Source organism: Athene noctua, chromosome 4 (genome assembly GCF_965140245.1).
Source record: "Athene noctua chromosome 4, bAthNoc1.hap1.1, whole genome shotgun sequence".
In the NCBI taxonomy this organism is placed as follows: domain Eukaryota; kingdom Metazoa; phylum Chordata; class Aves; order Strigiformes; family Strigidae; genus Athene; species Athene noctua.
This window is the reverse complement of record NC_134040.1, coordinates 2,642,410-2,661,289: the sequence shown is the minus strand read 5'-3', so window position 1 is coordinate 2,661,289 and position 18,880 is coordinate 2,642,410. Positions and strand designations below refer to the sequence as shown.

The window sequence follows — 18,880 nt, the reverse complement described above, 5'->3', positions numbered from 1 at the left end:
TCCAATAAGATAAAATAGAAGATAAATCATGGTATGGATTTTTGGGACAAAGACTTCCTAGCAGTCAGGTCTTGACCAGGGTTCACTACAAGATTTAAAGCAGAGCCGTGGGGTGACTTCTCACTTCTTGTCCTCTCTGCTTTCCTGATTGCTCCTTCGGGACTCATCCCATACTCCTTTCTTCTCAGGAATAGTTTTTACTCAGACATTTCCCATACTTCCTCTCTTACTACTTTTTCTAGGTGGTCAGTCTTTATTTCCCTACATAAAAGTTCCTGTGCAGTTGGGTTTGGTCCTTCAGGGCAAGCTAATTTGTTAATTAAAACTACGTGTTGCAGTATGGGCAGGATTTGTTATCTCAGGCTTCCTCCTACAGTTTTGCTCATTGCGGTTAGACTATTAAACTTCTCGCAGCTACAGAACATGTTTCAATTTCCCTTTTGAAATTAGAGTGTTTAAGTCAGGGGAACTCTGCTACTGCTGGAAAATATTTTCTCCTAGTGTGCGTGTGTGCATCACCTTGCAGCTTACGCCGGGTTTTGGTCTGTGCCTGTGCAGTGCAGCATGTCCAACTGGTTTGGGGTTGGTTTTTTGGGTTTTTTTGACTATCATAATAAACAGTCATTGTACATACGCTCTCCCATCCTGGCTTATTTTCAGTTTAGATACAGTAAATATATCTAAACAGAAGTTTTCATATATATACAGAGAACTTCAGAAATGTACAAACCTTACTGCAGAGCAATTAACGTACAGTCCGTGTTAATTTTTAAGAAATATTAGAAACTTTATTCTGAACTCCTTGATTGAAATCTGTCTCTCTCTCTTCCCCTCTCTTCTTGCCTGTTAAAATCTGGACTTGGAGAGTATAAATGCTCTTTTGTGTTAGAGATAGCTGTGTTACTGCCAATGCTGAATTCTGGCTTTGTTGTTTTTTTTTTTCCTTCTTGCTCCACCTCTCTTCAAAACCACTTCAGTTCAGGGTTGGGGTTTGTTGGCTTGTTGGGGTTTTTTTTGTAAAGTATATTGCTTTAGGATGCCTTTCCCTGCCTGCTGTAATGACTTGAAATGACTGTTTTGTAAAAGAACTAAAGCTGCAAAATGCAGAAAACCTTCAGAATACAGCAATCTGCTTCCTAATACCTCCTGTGTGAGTGGTTTCTGAGTATGAAAGCTACGTTGCGAAGATCACTCAAAACTTTAGCTTGCCAGGCTTTCTTGAAAACCCAGGTAAGGTCTTGTCAGAAATGTCTCGATATTTCCATTCTCTCTGCTTTGCAGCTCCTCTCTGCTAACAAACCTTGTCTGGCATGGCCACGGGGATTTTATAAGCGTTGTGCAAACCACAGCTGTTCACCTTTCTCTCTTTTGCTTGGCAAATATTCCCTAAATATTCCTGATCTTCCACCAAACTGAGAGAGCACCCTTTAGAAAAGGACATCAGTGGATGTTGTTAGGGTTGACGTTTTTCTGCAGTCATGTAAAGGTAGCGTGATCTTTTTCCCCCACTATTTTTTCTGTTTTAATCTTTGTTGCAAGTTTGCTCTGTCATTCTTTCAAAATAGGTATCAGATTAGAAAAGAGCTGTAGAATCCAAATGTACAATATTACGGTAAGAAGCGAGGAAATTCAGTGCAGAAACTGTGAAGACTTCTTTTCATGGGTTCCAATCCAGACAAAAGTCAGCTCCCTCAGAGGTGAAACTTCAGTTTTGGAGTTGACAAGTAGTTAATGGGGAGAATTTGAAACTCTCTCTGATACTTGTGTAAAAGTCAGCAGTTTTTAACACTTAAATTAGCATGTATTTACCTGGAGCAGATTTCAGCGAGTCCTTCCCCTGAACGCACAGGGGCTGAAAATCAGAGTTGCTAATATAGCTAACTTTGACCCCTTTTTAATGGTTCTAAGCTTTCTGCTCCCTTACAGCTTACTCCTGATGATATTTTTTTACCACTCACTAAATATAAACTCATGTTCTTGTCTGGTTTCATATCCAAACTATTGTTTTCATTAACATTCTGTCACATTTCATTTTAGATTGCTTTCTCCCAGATTCAGAGACCTCACGATGAAGCTTTTTGAATTGATCGCTACTTTCTGAGTAGATGTAAGACGCCTAGGAGCCGATTAAGGAAAAAAACCCACTGTTTGTAATTGTATCATTAACTGGCAATTGCCTCCTCTCTTTCCCTCGCGTTGGTTGAAGTATTTTAATTTGAATGCGCTTAAACGTTAATTATGAGCCAAATGCTTCAAGGAACAAAAAAGAGGCAAACGGATTTTGCAGCTTCTTGCATATAAAATATACCGTTTGCAAACTCTCGTTAGAAATTCACTATATATTGTTTGCTTGGCAATTCATCATCACGTTGGGCTTCAAAAAAAGGGCCACCGTGACTACGTAGCATCGCTGCACGTGCTGCTTGGTGGAGGACTGCAGCAGCATTAGACAGCTGACGCTGTTTGAGGACTGGGTAGTATTTGATAAGCGGGGGAAAATTTCAGTTAAATGGCTGCCTTCCACTCTGATTTCATAAAGGACTTTTATGGAAAAATAACTAAAATTGCTGCTTACACTTTTTTAGTTTCTCAAACTTTGGAATGGGCCGTCGAAGCCTTTTTTTTTTTTTTTTTTTTTGGCTCTCCCAGTTGATATCTTTCAGGACTGTGGGTCTATAACCTCTTCTAAAGCTTTGTTCCTTCCTACACAGAAAGCTAATGGACTGTGGATAGCTTAATTCAGTCACATAATGGGTTGTTGTAATTATACTCGATATTGAAAAATACGCTGTGATAGGAAAATATTTGTGAAGCGGCTCAAAATGTTGAATTGCTGTCTAGTTCATCTGCCGAAATTGTGAATGGCGAGCGGAAAGGTGGAAATAATTTATCTCCCTCAAACTGATCGCTCCTTTCCAAGGAGCTGCCAAAAGTTCAAGCGCCGAAACTGTTACAAATGGGAGACCTGGAAATCGAGGACAGCCTCCGATGTTCTGTAATTAAATCAGCCTTTTGTCTGCAGCTCTTTCTTCCGGTGATGGACGGGGTGACTGTTGCTAAGCTGTGGGTATACACTGCACACTCAGGGCTTACACAGCGTGTACAGAAACCACCGTGTGAGCTCTCCCAAGGAGCCAAATGTAAATCGTTACGTGTAGACCTCTTGGATGATGTACTCTTTAATGAACTACCTTCCTTTGGGGCCCTCCCTCCCGTTACTGCCTTATGTTGCTTTTATTAACTTACTGTTGGCGCGGGGATTGCCAGGATGACTGCATCCAAGTTTTGAGGCAAAAATACACATTTTAGTGCTCCAGTTAAAAGCTGCGCTGCTGCCATCGAATAAGATATCAAATAGATGTGGAAGTACGATCCTGCTCTGAATAAAGCTTTCAGAATTGACACTTTCTTGGATTTGAGTGCTTTGTGTATTAGACCTGTGACTGCTAATTTTGATATATTTTTATGACCTTTTCTTCTTTCCTTAGTTGTTCGTCTGAGGGAACAGCCTAAGCTCTGTTTGTTCCCGTGCATCAAAAGGCTTCTGCTCTGCCTCTCATTGCAACCCAAGGGTTTGCTCTGGGATTGCATTATTTTCACTAATGGTCTCCTTTGACCTGTGAAACAGTTCCCACTGGTTTACAATGATGCGCTGAAAATGTATGTAGGAATGCAAGAGAGCAGATTCTCTTCACATCTCTTTATTGCCAGCTCTGCAAAGCCAGTGTTCGAAGCGTCTTTTTCTTAAGCCAGTAGATATTTCCTGTGGTAGTATGTAGGCAAAGGTCACGTGGAGCCATATGCTGCTGGTGTCAGCTGGATTTCAGAGTAGAGATGAATTATAAACTAGACTGAGATTCTTCTAAGGAATGGTGCTCTGGCTGATTAAAGCAGGCTTATTTTCTCTTGTGCTGTACGTGGCTATTTAAGTGGGAAATAGCCAAGATTTTCCAAAGTTCTCAGAATTACATTCCTAAAAAGTCTTCACAATCCTCAGACAAAGCTCTTACTCTGATCTTTATCATCATTATTTTAATCTTTCATGGTTCTTGTGTCCAGCAGTATGCAAGTACTGAAATCTTCCCAAGCTCTTATTTTTCAAAGGAAATCTCCCTTATTACAGCAGTTTTGGATTAAATTTCTTCTTCTTATACTCTTTCCCCATCCTGCTATTTTTATTGGCAATGTTACCCACAAAACAGGTGGTCTCCATTAGCATGAATCTTAATACCCGTTTAAATTAAGCTTTAATTTTACTCGCCTTTTAGTGTTTAATGTGGTTCGGGAAGCATTTGTTTTCTTGCAGAGCTGAGTGATGGATGACACTTTGCTGCAGCCAAGGAAAGCTTTGGGGTACCCTTAGCTCCTGCCAGGTGAGGAAGACAGTACCTCTCGGCTTAAAAATGGAGCTGGAGGAATGTCAGATCCCACGCGTCCACCTGCCTTTTATTTTAGGCTTTCAACCTCTTTAAGGTGACACCTTAAATATTGCCAGCAGTGGTGCTCTCTAGGGTTACCTCTTTGAGGTTTACAGCCTAACTAAAAGGCTTTGATAATGCACATAATAAGATAGAGCGAAGAAACCGTACCGCGGTTAAAAAGCGGAGTCTGTAACTGACTCTAATACCCTGATCCGTCTCTGGAGGAAACGTTAGGCATTTGATACAGGGCATAAATATCCCTGAAGACTGGACATGACCCATGGAGGTTTCCAGCTTTTCTCTAAATTAATGTCGTTCAGTAATCAAAAGCCACGGGCTAATCAAATGAAAGCTCTCAGTAAAGGAAAAGGTAAAGGGAAGGAAAAAAATGTCTTTGTTGTTGGCCAAAGAGAATAAGATACATATAGATAGGTAGTGATTGCTTTGATAAAATAATTATGTAGGCTTGAAACCCTACTGAGGATGGTGATCTCCATAGCTTTCCTGCCAGGTCCTGAGTGTGCCTCATGCACCTTTAATGAGGAGTAGGTGTCGGTGCAGAGATATAATCATCCTTCGCTCTCTGGGACCCTTCTGTTCCAAAAATGTTCTTTTGCTTTTGCTTCTGAAAGCACTGGAATGCCAAAGTTGTTTGCTAATGATGTCCCTTGGCTTTATTTAGATATAACTGCAGGTGCTTTTGAGCCCATTTCGCTGCATCTCTCTCGCTGTGGTAAGAGGTTTGCTTTAAACCGAACAATGAAACGCAAATCAATTTGTTAATCTGATGAAATTTGCTGTTGAATGTAATTACTTTTGGAGACATGCAATTACATGCTGATTTTTCAGAACAGGCAAACTGACATCTTCTGCTGGGGATGGAAAGATTTAAAACAGAACAGTTAAATGATACTTTAAAACATGAAACAGCTGCTTCCTTTTTATCTGCTCCTGCTCTCTTATTTTTGGCATCAACCGATGACATTTTTCTCCTTTTAGAAGTTGTTCCCTTTCATATTAACTAGTATTTTTGTTAGAAGCCTCTTAAATCCCTAAAAACTAGGGTTTCTCTCAAAGGCAGTTAACCCTTGCTAGGGTGTGTTGCAACTTCAGTGCTTTTTACTGCAGCTGGTGGCTTCAACAACATTGAGAATTGCTCATGCTATACTTTCCCCAAGTACTGTATTGTTGCTTGGGATTTTTATCCTTTTACCCGACCACTGAAATCTTGGGGTTTTGTAGCTACAACTTGAGCTATACTTCGGATGAACTGCAGTAACTCACGTATCTTTGTTTGCGAGGGTTATTGTAGTATCTTCACAGAGCATTGGAAGTCTGCTCGTGTGGCTGTTGCAAAACTTTAGCTGCATAAAAAAGCAAAGTTATAGGAGAACAGAGAGACATAGACTGAGATTCAGATTTAATAACACCAGGAGGATTTCTTAGGATGAGGGTTTTCCTGGATATGAGAGTAAGGTATGTATGGATTGTCTTACTTTGAAGGAAGCTGATCTTTTTTTGTCTTTTAAGATGCGGGGCTGGAAAGCATAATATCAAAAAAATGCAGAATTACTTCTGTGTGGAAGCAAAGTCTGCATTAGGCACTTAATTTCTCCTGGGTGAGGCCCGAGGTGATGATGTGCTGGTTGCTTGCAGTTGTCGTACCTCTGTGCTGAATAGCTCTTGAAAATACATTATGCCACTGCTGAATGTAAATGTAAACCTCAAGTTCAAATATATTTCAGAAAACGAGTGATGTGGGCCATTGCTGGGAAGCTTTTACAGCTACCAAAAGAGCTAGATATATTTACTTACACGAAAGCTTATTTAAAGAGTCAAAGAATAGTAAGCAGACTTAATGAAGAGGAGAAAAGTGCACTGCCAATAAAATATAAGAAGCCAACATACTCAAATGCAACAGTAGATACAGCCTGGCTAAACCACGGGGGAAAAATATATCCCATACTAACAGAGAGTGACAAAACCAAAACCCTTCTGGCTTGTTTAGCTAACCGACATGAAGACAGAGCCACCAGCGCTCCAATAACAGCTCTCAGATGGCTCTGTGGGTCTGCTTTTGTTCAAAACAAACCGGTCCGGGAATGTCGCTAAAACTTCTTTTTCTCTCACTTAGTTTCCTGACTTTGTAGTATTAATTTTTTTCCTGCCATATTGGCAAAATGCTGCTCACAGCGGCGTTGCCCAGCAGCGTGGAGCGTTGGGGTCAGGGTGGTGTAGTACTGTCACAGCCCTGTGTAATAATAAATTTCTGGGTCAATTTTTTGTTTGGTTGGGGTTTTTTTTAATTGGTTTATTTGTTCTTTTTTTTTCTTTCATCCTTCATTATGAGTGTCATGTATAGTTATTTATTAAAACAGTCTGCTTTGCCTGCAAGACGAGCACCATCCTGGTTCGTACACCTGGACCCAAAGCATCTTTAAATTACCTGAATATTTTGACTATGAGGATTGAAATAAATCACGAGATATTGATTTGTCAGTTCAGCTTTTTACGGGGAAGTTCTTCCATGACAAAATGGTGAAATACATGTTCTGGAATGCCTTTAGTGATAGGTAGTAACTGCCTGTCTTCTTTTAATGCTAATATAAGAGCATATATATATAGGTTGTTCATTTCTCCCTACCCAGCAGTGTTCTTTTTTTCATGTTAAGAAGTCTTTAACACAAATTCATAGCCAGAGCTTTCAACAAATAAAACCTTGATGAGTAAAACAGCCCAGCCTATGATTTCTGACTTCAGAGCTCTTTCAAAACTGATAGTGATACCGCGTAACACGGCAGCCCTTTGATCAGCCCTTACACGAGCTCTCACACCCTGTGCTCCACAGCATAAAGCTTCTTTCCAAACTACCTGCTGGTTTTTCCTTGATTTTATGTTGGAAACATGGACCAAGCTGCCAGTCCTACAGTTATGGGTATGCAGCAGAGAGAACCCTGTGTATTAAAGCTCCCAGCATTTTATTTCAGAACTATGCTAGTGTGTCGTTTAAAAAAAAAATAATAAAATTCTAGAATGGGTTGAACTTTCAATTGCTCTGCATATCTTTGGTTCTTCCATTTTTTTCTCCCTGCAAATAGGTAGTTTGGTGAAAATAAGCTTGTGGGAGTTTTTTTATTACTGCCACTTCACGTAGATTTGTGATGGGAGGTTTGAAACAGCGTGTGGCTTCGGTACTGTGTAATAATGTGAGAAATGTTGTCACTAAAAGATATTTTTATTTGGTTATTTATATAAATATATACTTTATTTTGAACTGGATATATAGTTTATATATATAAAATATATAAATATATATATTTATTTTACTACTTTATTTTATTAAGGATGTAAAATCCTTAGAATTTCTGTAGACACTTCTGCAGCTGGCATATTGCAAACCTTTTGTGATACAGATTGATAAATGTTTTAAATCTTTCATCCTATATGATCCTTAGAAATCATGACTTCCTCGGAGAGAGACACATATCTTTTTCTCTGCTAATACCACTGCAACACCGAGCTCTGTCTTCCATTTATTTCCAGTGTTTTGTCTGGTCAGAAATAATGCCAGACATAAGGTTTTGCCCATTTGCATCTGTCAACTATTTTGCAACCTAAAAGAAAATAATTGCTAATAAGGATTTAGCTGCTTTACTCTTCTTTCTGTTCTTGATTCCCTCTTGCGTACTTACACTGCAAGCTCTTTAGGAAAACAACTTCCATTTCTTTTAAGCTTTTGGCACACAAGTTGTTGTCGACTGTAAAACTCCTCTTTTTGCTGGACTTTCAGGGTCTGAGAGAGTGTTTGAGCTGCTGTGCGCTGAAGTTTTAATTTTTGCCCCGTTGAAACTCTCCAGAAATAGTTGGTATGCTGACGAAAGTAACTTACCCTGCACACAGATGGTGTCAGAGCTCTGCTTGGCGCAAAGCCAAGGAACGGGATCCTTCGCAAACGGATCCACCCGCCAGCGTCTGAAACGGGAGGGAGGTACTTGAGGACTTGTAACTGGGAAGAGTGGAGTGTTTGAATGCTAGCGGCTCGCTTTTTGTGTGTAGCTTCAGCATTTTTATTTTTAACTATTTTTTTTCAAAGTAGCTCAGAACTGCCCTTGTCTCCAGAAGAATTGTTGCAGTCGCGTAGAAATCCAAATCCAATTGAAATTTGGAATGCATCGGTGTTTTTCTCTTCAAAGCCTCATACGGTGGCAAGAAAGCTTCCTCTGTAACCAAAATGTTATTCTCAGCTGTGCGTTATAACCACTTTCTTTTTCTTTCTGTGGCATGAGCGAACAGCTTCGTGCTTCGAGCAAGTCGAGCTTTGGTGCTGGCCCTGGCTACCCGTCCCCGGCAAGCTCCCCGCCAGCCACTCAGGCTAACACGTGAGTGCGGGGTCCCTGCTGCCAAGTTCAAGATAACTCAAACCAGCTTTTCAGCATAAACACAGCTGAGGTCCAGTAGAAGGGTTGATATTTTATATAGGTTTTTCAAGAAGTCTTCTATTTTTCAACTTGTTGCTTTTAAACCGAGCAGTGGAAAATGTGCTTTTTCTTTAAAAAAACAGAAGAGGGATTTTTATTGCGTCGTTTTTCTCATCTGAATTCCTCTTAAAGGAGTGAATTCCTCACCTGCATTTCATCTAATAAGCAAGACCTTTTAGCAAAGAGGTTTTTTTCCTCTAGTTAAATGTTTAAAGTAGAAATGGCATGAAGTTTTTGCGCGGTGCTTGAGAAGGGGCTGTTGCATAAAGGTTGTAGAATTAAATCGAGCAGCATCTGGGATTGCTCCAAGAATCCTTTTTCAGGTAACTTCCACCAAACCTGTAGGTCAGTCTTCAAAGTTGCACATGGAGAAGGGATTGTAAGCAACAAGAAACCCCTTTTTGGACAAAAAGAAACATTTTAGAAGGGAATTGTCCGGGGGCAGGAACGATGTGTCAACATCTCTTCTGTACTTAGACCCCCCCACCCCCTTTTCCTTTTGAATTCTAAGCATAAAATTTGCATTTAAAGGTATTTAGCTGGACGTTTTACCAATTCATAGATTTTGAGAGGCTAACGGTAAGTAAAGATTTTTGTCTGCGAGCTGTATGGAAGGTTGTGAGAGTCCTGACGGTTTGATTCTGTTTCTAAACCCTTAAAATAGTTAAAGCAGTTTCTTTTCTATAACTGAAGTCTGTGGTGCTGTTTACTGCTAGAAGTGATTAATGTTGTTAGTCTTTGTCTCCAGCTGATGATAGTAATTTGCTTGAATTTAATCGCTGTTATCATGAAATCCACTGTTTTTAACTATAGTCTTAAGAGTGAGTTGTTATGTAAAAAGTTAACAGAATTCAACAGGTCGAAATAAGTGAACAGTTGTCTGCAAGAACCCAAATGAGGCAGAATTATTTGTGTACTGTGCTCTCTGCTTTGGGGAGAGATCACACCCAAAGTTCAGGGGCGTTGAAGTGCACCTTAGAGGCCCTCTTCCCCAGGGCAACCCACCTCACTGAGTTTGTAATTCTGACTTGGCCATCTCAGCTTGTTGGATCTACTCCTCATCCTCCTGAACGCTGCCTCTTCACCGAATGTGCTCTTAAACTTTTCAAAGCCAACGGGAATTTTTGCTGAGAGTATTTTAGGAGTTGCTACCTGAATTTTCAGGTTCACCTCAGCTCCTGTGCGTACGGAGTCACCTGCAAGGACAGTCTTGTTGTTACAGTAGAAAACACAGGACTTGGGTGGAAAGCCACTGTCTCGGAGATCAGCCTGAGAAGTTGCACTTTGCATTTCTGAGGCAGATTTATAGGTGTGAATTCCTTCTCTAAACCTCCGTGGAGGCTACTGAACACCTGGGTGAGAGAAGAGTTGGGACAGGACCTCTTTAACCCATTTGCATCAAGGATTCTCAGAAATTATCTTTCACAACCCTTTAATTCCAGCCACAAACGTGTCGTTGTTGTTCACAGCAGTCACCGAGCAGGAGCTCTCAGGAAGGAGCATCCACCAACTGACCCCAAACTCCAGTGTCAAAAGAGACTTTACAAGGTGGTGAATTCTGGCCTGTATTTCCCTACAACCTTACACCACCGCCGGTGCCTGCACAGCCTGTGAGATTCACCACCACCACAGCCCCACCTTTGCTGTTATTTCAGCTACTCCCTTTTGTTGCCATAGCTCTGAAAGCAAGAGCTAGGCCCTCTTGGGTTGCGTTAGTCGGGTTAGGGTTGCGTTAATTTTTCTTTATCAATTTTTTGAGGTTTTTATTAATTTTTTGGGTTATTATTTCTGTATTTATTCTTCTCTCCCACAAAATTGCTACACTAGTCTCCAGTTACCACTCTTCTCTTGCATGACCATTGCCGCCTTCGGTCTGCGCACAGGCTAGAGAGTGGATGCAGCAGAGGTCTATGGGAACAGATAATAATTAGTTTTAAAGTGTCTGCCTAACATTCAGAAAAGCTGAGTGTTTTCTGGCCCTGCCTTAGGTTTCTTGTGGCATTTAGTCGTGCGTTACTGTAACACGTAGGTGTGCAGGGTTTGATCTGAGATTACGGTTCCAGTTGTGGGACTTTGCAGAACAGTTGCTAGTGCACTTTAAATTTAAATGAGCATCACTATTCAACACCTAACTGTTTATTGAACGAATGCTTCCCCGTTTGTCAGATTTGTGTGGTAATTTTTCTGATGCAGAAGAAAGGAGGACTAAATCTTAAGTGCTGTTTTTAATTTAGAGGCAGCTTTGCCCGTGTTTGCTCTGTGCAGCAATCTAAGAGTTCACACGGGGAGACAAAGCATATATAATTGGCATTTCTGAGCCAACTGCTGACTGCAGCCAATTAGCTGAAAAGTGACAATTTGTGACTGCTGCAGTAAGGCAGCACAGTATTGGAATATAAATCGATTTCCATCTCGGTATAAGTTCAGAAGTGAACTAGTTTTTATATTTGCACAGTATCAAGTCTTTGTGCCATAAAGCTCAATGGCTTAGTTAATATTGCAGCAAGTGAGGAGTAAGTCATTTATCTCTTTCATTGGACCTTCACACAGGAGGAACGTGGCTTGTAGTAGTAGGTGTGAAAATCAAATTTTAGTGGATATTTTATTTTTACTTGTTGTAGAATGTAAATCTGAGCCTGTGAACCTCTTCAGCTGCACCAAGTTAGCCAGAAGTTTTTCTTCTACAAAACAGAAAGCAGCAGTCTGTTGAGTCTGGCTTTGGGGTTTTGAGCAAATCTTTTGGGTTTTTGTACAGTCTGAGTGTGCAGGTGGGGTTTTGAGCTTCTGATGAGCAACGAGTAAGTCTTTTAATACAAGCAGGAGCAGATCAGTCTGGACTTACGCCTGGGACTCCTCTGCTTTCTGTGATCCACCTCTCCTGGACCTTTAGCTCTCAGATCAGCTGGTGCTGCAGCTATGGATGGTTATCCCTTATTCAAATTTGTCGTATTTCAGTTGAGCATCACAACTCCTCCTTCTGATGTCCACACCTAAGTCATCGGGTGTATTACAGACTCTCTGGGATCTCCCACCTCTGAATGATGCTCCACTTCAGCTTGTGGTGGTGTCTCAGGGTTTTTCAGGTCACCATTATTTGGCGTAAGACCCTTCCTTCTCTCAAATTTACGGTTTTACTTTTCAGTCTAGAGAATCTTTCCCCGTAGAACAGGTTGGTTTCGCAGCTTTTGAAGACTTACAAGGGTCAAGTCAGCTTAAATTTCCTTTCTAACTTCAAAATTTTGTTGTAGTTTTGATGTTCACTTAATAGATCCGTGGCGCCTGTGAAAGGCAATGTCCTCCTGCCTCCATGGTGCGGCATCACATTGTGCAGTGACTGTGACCCGGGGTGTGGATCCACCTGAAAGCTGGATCAGCAGAAATTAGTTTCCACCAGCAGTGGGTTGTGTGGTCTCATTTACAGCTGTAAATACACTGTACACTCTTGCTGGGTAATGGGAAATATGAGAACAAATGGTTAAAGGGAGAGTATAGATGCACATTTGGGCACCGGCAGCACTTGTGGAAGGTTGAAATGGTGGTGAAATCATGGTCTGTAACAAACTTTGCTTCATTCCCTCGGGGATGCAAACATAGTTTGTTTTTTCAGAGTAGGTGTCTTGTTCTGCACTTAACTGAACATTAACCCTGCACAGAGGCAAGGACTTGTAATGCTTCTCTTCCCTTCTGGAGATTCAGCATCCATATTTCACTGTCAGATGTCTTTATTCACTGAAATTTGTATTCCATTATACATTTATTAAGTTGCCAAACTGTACTTGGTACATCTGAATGCAAATAGTTTGGGTCTTGACTGAGACAGGGCGTAATGCTTATCAACCTTTTTCCAGGTGAAGATGGACTGAGGGCAACTGATCCCCTTGCATCGAAAAGGAAACTCTCTTTTAGGATGCTGTGACCCAAAGGATCCCAAAACAAAGCTGGTGTATGTTTTCCTTCTAGAGCATCAACCATTAGAACAGGATTTGTTAGGTTAAGATCGTGATTTCTTTCAGCAATCGATCATCCTACTACATTTGCCTATTACCTTTTATACCTAGGTTATAAATACAACGTTTTTGTTCTCTAACATTTTCTGAGGTGTTAGCCCACGTTTGTTGCCCCCAAGTTCTGCCATAATGCAAAGAAGTAAAGAAAGAGCAGGTATTAATGAGCTTGTGTGAGCTTTCCAGGTGTGATAACGCAGAGGTTGGGTAGTCCTGAGTTAGCCTGCTCTTCTGTACTTTGTGGTTTACTCACTGGCCTGATCTGAAAGGTAGAAATAATTATAATAATAAGGCATTCCCCCTGTACCTGTATCCTGATGTTGGCACATGTTGGTCAGGTCTCTGACTGGATTTAGTTGCCTTTCAAGGCTCCTACAGCCTGAATTTATCTGATTTGTCTTAGTCAAGTTTGCGGATTTGTATTTTGGAGGGGGGAGAGGAGGGATGCAGGCTGTTTAACCTGCTTATCAGGCTTACAGCATGAGCTTTTCCTATGCTTTGCCACTCTGGATCAGACTTAAAAAAATTGAGGTCTACTTTTAATCTTACCAACCACATCAGAGAGTTTTGCAAGAGGGAGGCAAAGTGGTTCTTGTAAGCTCGAATCCCGGATTTAGGTAGTTCTTCCATTCAGTGAAGTTCTTCCATCTTTTTCATTGTATCATCTAAGCTTCTAACACTGGGGCGTGCTGACCCAGTTTCCAGTTCTCTGTGTGCTCTAGACACTGAAGTCAGTAGCCTCTTTCTTTTTTTTTTTTTTTGCTCAACATCTGCTCCAGCATCTGTGTGCCTTCCCACAAATGTAGCTGCATTCAGTCCAGCGGCGTGGTGTGATACTCAGTGCCTAAACACATCCCCGTAGTGCCATGAGGATGGCAGATAGGACCTAGGACTTGTCAGAGGCCCATGTCCTTCAGGAGCAGCAGCTGGAGGCCAGGTGAGATGTTCTGGGGCAGCCAAATGGCAATGGGTTACCCCTGTTTAGGCAGTGAACAGAGTTTCTAGTGCATCTGTGAAACCAAGGGCAAGGATGCACTGTGGAAATTGAAACCATCTAAATGTAGGGGTCTACAAATAGATGTCTTCATGTGCCTTGGGTGTTTAACGTCCCATTCTAGATGGAGACTTGGGTATGGAACTGTTCAGGTAATCCTGTACTAGACACCTACACACCGGCCAACGGAATCACACATGAGGTTTCTGTTGAGTGTAAAGCAATGATAGGCACATCCCTCTGTATTTAGATGTCTTAATCTGCGTTTGTATTCCATAAATCTCGTCTATAGAGGTGAATGGATGCTTCCCTCTGAAAAGCTACCCTGGGAGCTGACATCGCTGAGACAGTTTGAGAGCCACCTGCCCAAAAAGGGTCACCTCGCCCTGCTCCTCCCTTGGGCTGCTGCTGAGTTTGCCTCATCCCTCAGTCAGCAGGGTCAGCTCACAAATACCAGCAAAAAACCCCTGTGTTCCTACAGTTAGCTCTCTTCTGGCTTAATGACTTGCCTTGGCTCATTAAAGATGTTTACAGAACTCGTAAAACAGCAGCAGCAGCATGTGGCAGAGCCGAGACCACCTTTTAGGTGGTGGAGCTGAATTGGTTTGGTTTTTCCTGAAACCTCAGCGCTGAGGCTGTTGGACTTGGCTCGTTGCTCCTGTTGAGTGAAGAGCACCAAGAACAATACATGTTTTCTGCCATGTGTTTCACCGAAGCACATTATATTTGTGTTTAAAGGAGAACTGAAACAGGGAACGATGTTTCTTTTGAGCAGAAGAGCAGCCTTTCCCCACATCGCTATCATAGAGGGCAAAATGAATGTTTTGATGACTTTGGCATTGCTCAGGAATACTTAAAACCCATTCGTTTTTCAGCTGGTCCTTTGACAGAAGTGCAGGCACTCAGCATTCAGGCCACGGCATCCTGTTACTGTTGTCTGTGTTCTCCAAGGTCAGCTTGAATCCTTGCCTCTAACCGTGAAAAAAGAAGAGACAGGGGAGGTGCTGAGGAGAAAATAGAGGAAGATGTACATAAATGTCATCTATAGCTTGTTTGGCTGTTGGCTTTACCTCTTTGCAAGCCCTTGGAGCTCATCGCCTTTCAGTCTTACGTGCTGCTTTTTTCTTCGTTAACTTTGGTGCTGGAGCTTTATTTAAATAAAAAGCAAAGCAGCCTGAAATCTCTGAATTTCTGTGGGTTTTCGGTGCTGTGTGGTCCCGTAGACTTTCAAAACACGAGTGCTGTAGCGTTCTCCCACCTGCCAGGTGAGGTTAATGGATCTAGCAGTAGGGACCTCTGATACCTTCTGAATTCACAGCAAGCGCCACGCTCCAGCAGCCTGCTTCACGTTGTGCCTTCTCTGTTGTACATCTCTGATTTCATAAGTTAATTAGACTTTTATTTTTCTCTCCTTCACAATTGTATTCTAGGAGTGTGTCCTGTTCAAAATATCGTTTCCAATTTCCCTTTTTCTTGTCCCTAATATGAAGTAGGGTTGGAAAGAAAAGCAGCACGGATGTGAATTTAGTCACTTCGTGCAGTAGTGGAAAAAGGCAAATATATGCCATGTTAAATAATCCTGAATTGTGAGTGGGGAAAAAAAAGTTGTAGAAATGGTGTTTCCTCTGTGTGTTCATGCTTTCTTAATCATTTAGAGACCAAAAATATACCAAATTATGTTACAAAAGTTGCCATACCTAAAATGTTCTTCATTACATTAGCAGTTCTTCAGTTAGAAAGTTTAGATTAGGAGTACTAATATTATGTACAATATTGGTGTTGGTACTGTATAATATTAGAAGTTATTTGGGTTTGGAGAGAGATTTGCCTCGTCCCCATTGTGGGTAATAGTTTGGCTTCAATTTCTTTACAATAACAGTAACTTCCAGCACAAGTGGAAGGAGTTACGTTGTGATGATTTTTCTGTAAATCTGTTTAGGATAGGTGAGAGGAGTTACTTGAATTTATTCCTTGCGCTATTTAATGAAAAAAATATTTCTACATAATTTCTCATTGGGTTGATGATAATAATTTTTCTTAGTGCTGTGTGAAAGTCAAGTACTTTTTAATGAATTCAAAGCACGAGTAAGTCAAAAGAATGGAGGCTTAAATAACTTCAGATACGGTTGCATTTACAGGCTTAAGATGAACATGTTTCAAAATAAGTTGAACTAAGAGTCAGCTGGACCCATTTTTGTACAGAATTATTCTCTTGAAATGATTCTCAAGTTTCTTTTCTCTTGAAGCACAAACTCGGGTACTAATGCAAACCAATTCCCGGTATGTAATCGTCCCAATTTGTTTGTCAAAATTTATATCAGTCACCAGCTGTTAAGTCCAGAAGTATTTTGAGTTTGAAATACCAACTGTTACTGAAATGTCAATTGGGTGTCAATTGGGTTCAAATTGCTTTTCCTTTACTCAGGATATTTTGTGGCCAAGTACTTGCCGTTAACTCCTTTGGAATACATGTGTACTGATTTCAAAACTAGCCCACTTTTGAGATGCTGGCTAGTTAGAGGTAGCCAAATTTTATTCGTGGCTTAATATTTTATGCTAATCAAATGATGAAGAAAGTAAAGCTCTTAATTATACATTTTAATCAGTTCACATAGCCAGCTCCTTTTGTTCATCTGGAAAGCAGCCCAAGTTGTTTGATACTTCAAATGATGTGGCATTAGAAAAAGCTTGATAGGCTGATATGCTTCTTCAGGTGCCTTTTCAGATCAGATAGACACAAGCTTTATAATATTTTCCGGCATTAACGTAATTAATTTTCTGATCTGTTTTGATCTTCACTACTTAAGAATACTGCATTATGCCGAAGAACATAGTATAAAACATCTTTGAAGAACACATATGTTAACCAAAGTGGCAATTTCATTTTGCAGCTGAGCTGAAGTTCTGCTCAGCACCTGGAGGATGACCCTGTCCCCAGCCCCAGGTACACGGTGGTTTCCTGCACTTACCCTGCTTATTCCTTTGGTACAAAATTAGTTTTTTGAGAATGGATAAATGAATCTTCTACTGTCGTTTAAACTTAATTAAAAATCCATACTGCTAAGAAATTTGTGCCATATTTTTCCTATATCCAGAATGAGCAGTCTACTTTTAACAGCTATTTCTAACCAAACTTTCTTTGTAACTGAATTAATTAAGTTCTAGGAACAGATTACATTAGGGGAAATTAAGCTTTAAGTAAGCAAACCATTAACAATTATGATACCAAATTGCCTGTGACACAGATTGGTCAGCTTTAATAGCATAAAGTGTTTTCAGCTTGTGAGAAGTAAATTGCAGAGACCAACCTAGGCTGCTTTTTTTATTTATTTTTTATTATAATCTGTGTATGAGGTACAGATCCTCAGTTGGTCTTTGCAAGAGAAGAGCTCCAACAGGTAGGCAGAAGAGTCACCACTGGTAAAACATTTATAGTGCTGCTCTGTGAAACAAACCCAATTAATCCTTCTCCGTTTTATTTGTTTCCTACGCTTGCATTATCAAAAAATGAGAAGCCGTTCTCTGGTAACAGTTTAAAGATGAGTTTGCAGTCTCATTAATTTTTCATAGAATCTGTCTTCTTTTTATATTAGCATATACTTGTTTCTTTTTCTAATTGGAGCAAGCTTTAGTTTCCATCATAGAAACTGGTCCTAATGATCATCTGCAGAGGACTGGCCTGTTGACGTTTTCTTTGTGCTTTTAATTATTTTTTTTTTCTACAAAAGGATTTTTGAAGATAGGCTGTTGATACATAATAGGGTCTTTGTTTTGAAATGCATCTTTATAGTCAGCATCATAGCTATTCCTGGAGTGTATTTCTATATACTGGATATATTACATGTTTGTATTTTGGGATGTGATATTTGAGTAAGAAATTTCTTTGCCTTAAAGAAATGCCAGCATAATTATGCGACTATAAAACCACCTCAGTTACCATGCACTGAATTTTAAAATAAAAAATGAAATCATACTCGCTCCCTTTTTCTAAACAGAAAACTATTGGGAAGCACTTTATAAGGAAAAAAAATCAGCAAGAAACTATGTGTTTTCTTGCCTTTTGTAGGCAGTAATATTGAGGTCAGAAGCATCTGGTCTGCAGGTTTCAAGTTAGCTTTCCAGCGAGACAGAAGTTATGCACTGTAAAGGAGTTTTCAACTTAAGAACATTTCAACATATTCATAAGAAAATTATTTTGGTCAGCTTGTATACCAAGTTACAATGGATATTTAAAGCAAATATTATAATAGAAGGTGTTCTTGAGCAACAGATATCCGAGCAAGAACTCATTTACATATATTCATAGTTTTTGGAATGTGACTGTTGCTGGGAGGAGAGATTTGTGTTTTTGCCACAGCGTGCAGTTTATGGAGGAAGAAAAAAAGAACCAGCAAATGATGCCTTAAGAGACTTTAATATCCATGGATAACTTTTGTAAGTTTAGATTTCAGTTTAGTTTTCAAATTAATTCTGTCACTTCATGAAAGAGTTAATACCCTGTTGTGGTGCTGAGATTGATAGTCAGAGGAAATAGGAGGTACCTGGACAGAACTTCTGATTCCTAATATTGCAGAAGTTGCCTTTCTCTTGGCTTGTCTCCCCTCTGCTTTGTTATTTTTAACCAGGCTCCCTAATCTTTCCTTTTGCCTCTAACCACCTCCCAATTTCCTGTTCGCTTCTTCCCTCTGTTTTTTGTCCAAAATATTCAGTTGTTTTTCACTTTTCTTTGCAGTTTGAGGGGATTGCAGGAAAGTGAGTTAAGATGAATGCCATAACTGTTTTTACAGTATCTATTATCTTCTGTGTTTCATGCCTTTTTGCTGCTCTCGGTGTAAGTTACTTATTCAAGGAGATTTTAATGTAAGAATATTGTCTGATTAGGAGCATGCGTTTTAAACTTTTTAACGTTGTACTTTGGGTTGCTGTGTCTACAGTAATTAAAGATGCTCTATTTTTAGCTCTGTGAAACTTCAGTGTTCAAAC

The 18,880-nt window shown here is 40.2% G+C and overlaps 1 protein-coding gene across 4 annotated transcripts in view; it reads left to right on the top strand.

The window, feature by feature from the left end:
* The window catches only part of ATRN (attractin), a 154,392-nt gene that overhangs the window by 92,045 nt on the left and 43,467 nt on the right, over window positions 1-18,880 (top strand). The window contains exon 25 of one of the 4 annotated variants that reach the window (XM_074904260.1): window positions 2,038-2,672. The exons of the other annotated variants lie outside the window; for them this stretch is intronic. Coding sequence (XP_074760361.1) covers window positions 2,038-2,082 — 45 coding nt within the window. The 3' untranslated portion in view covers window positions 2,083-2,672. Of the gene's footprint in view, window positions 1-2,037; window positions 2,673-18,880 lie in introns of those variants that run through there. 4 annotated transcript variants of the gene reach the window in all.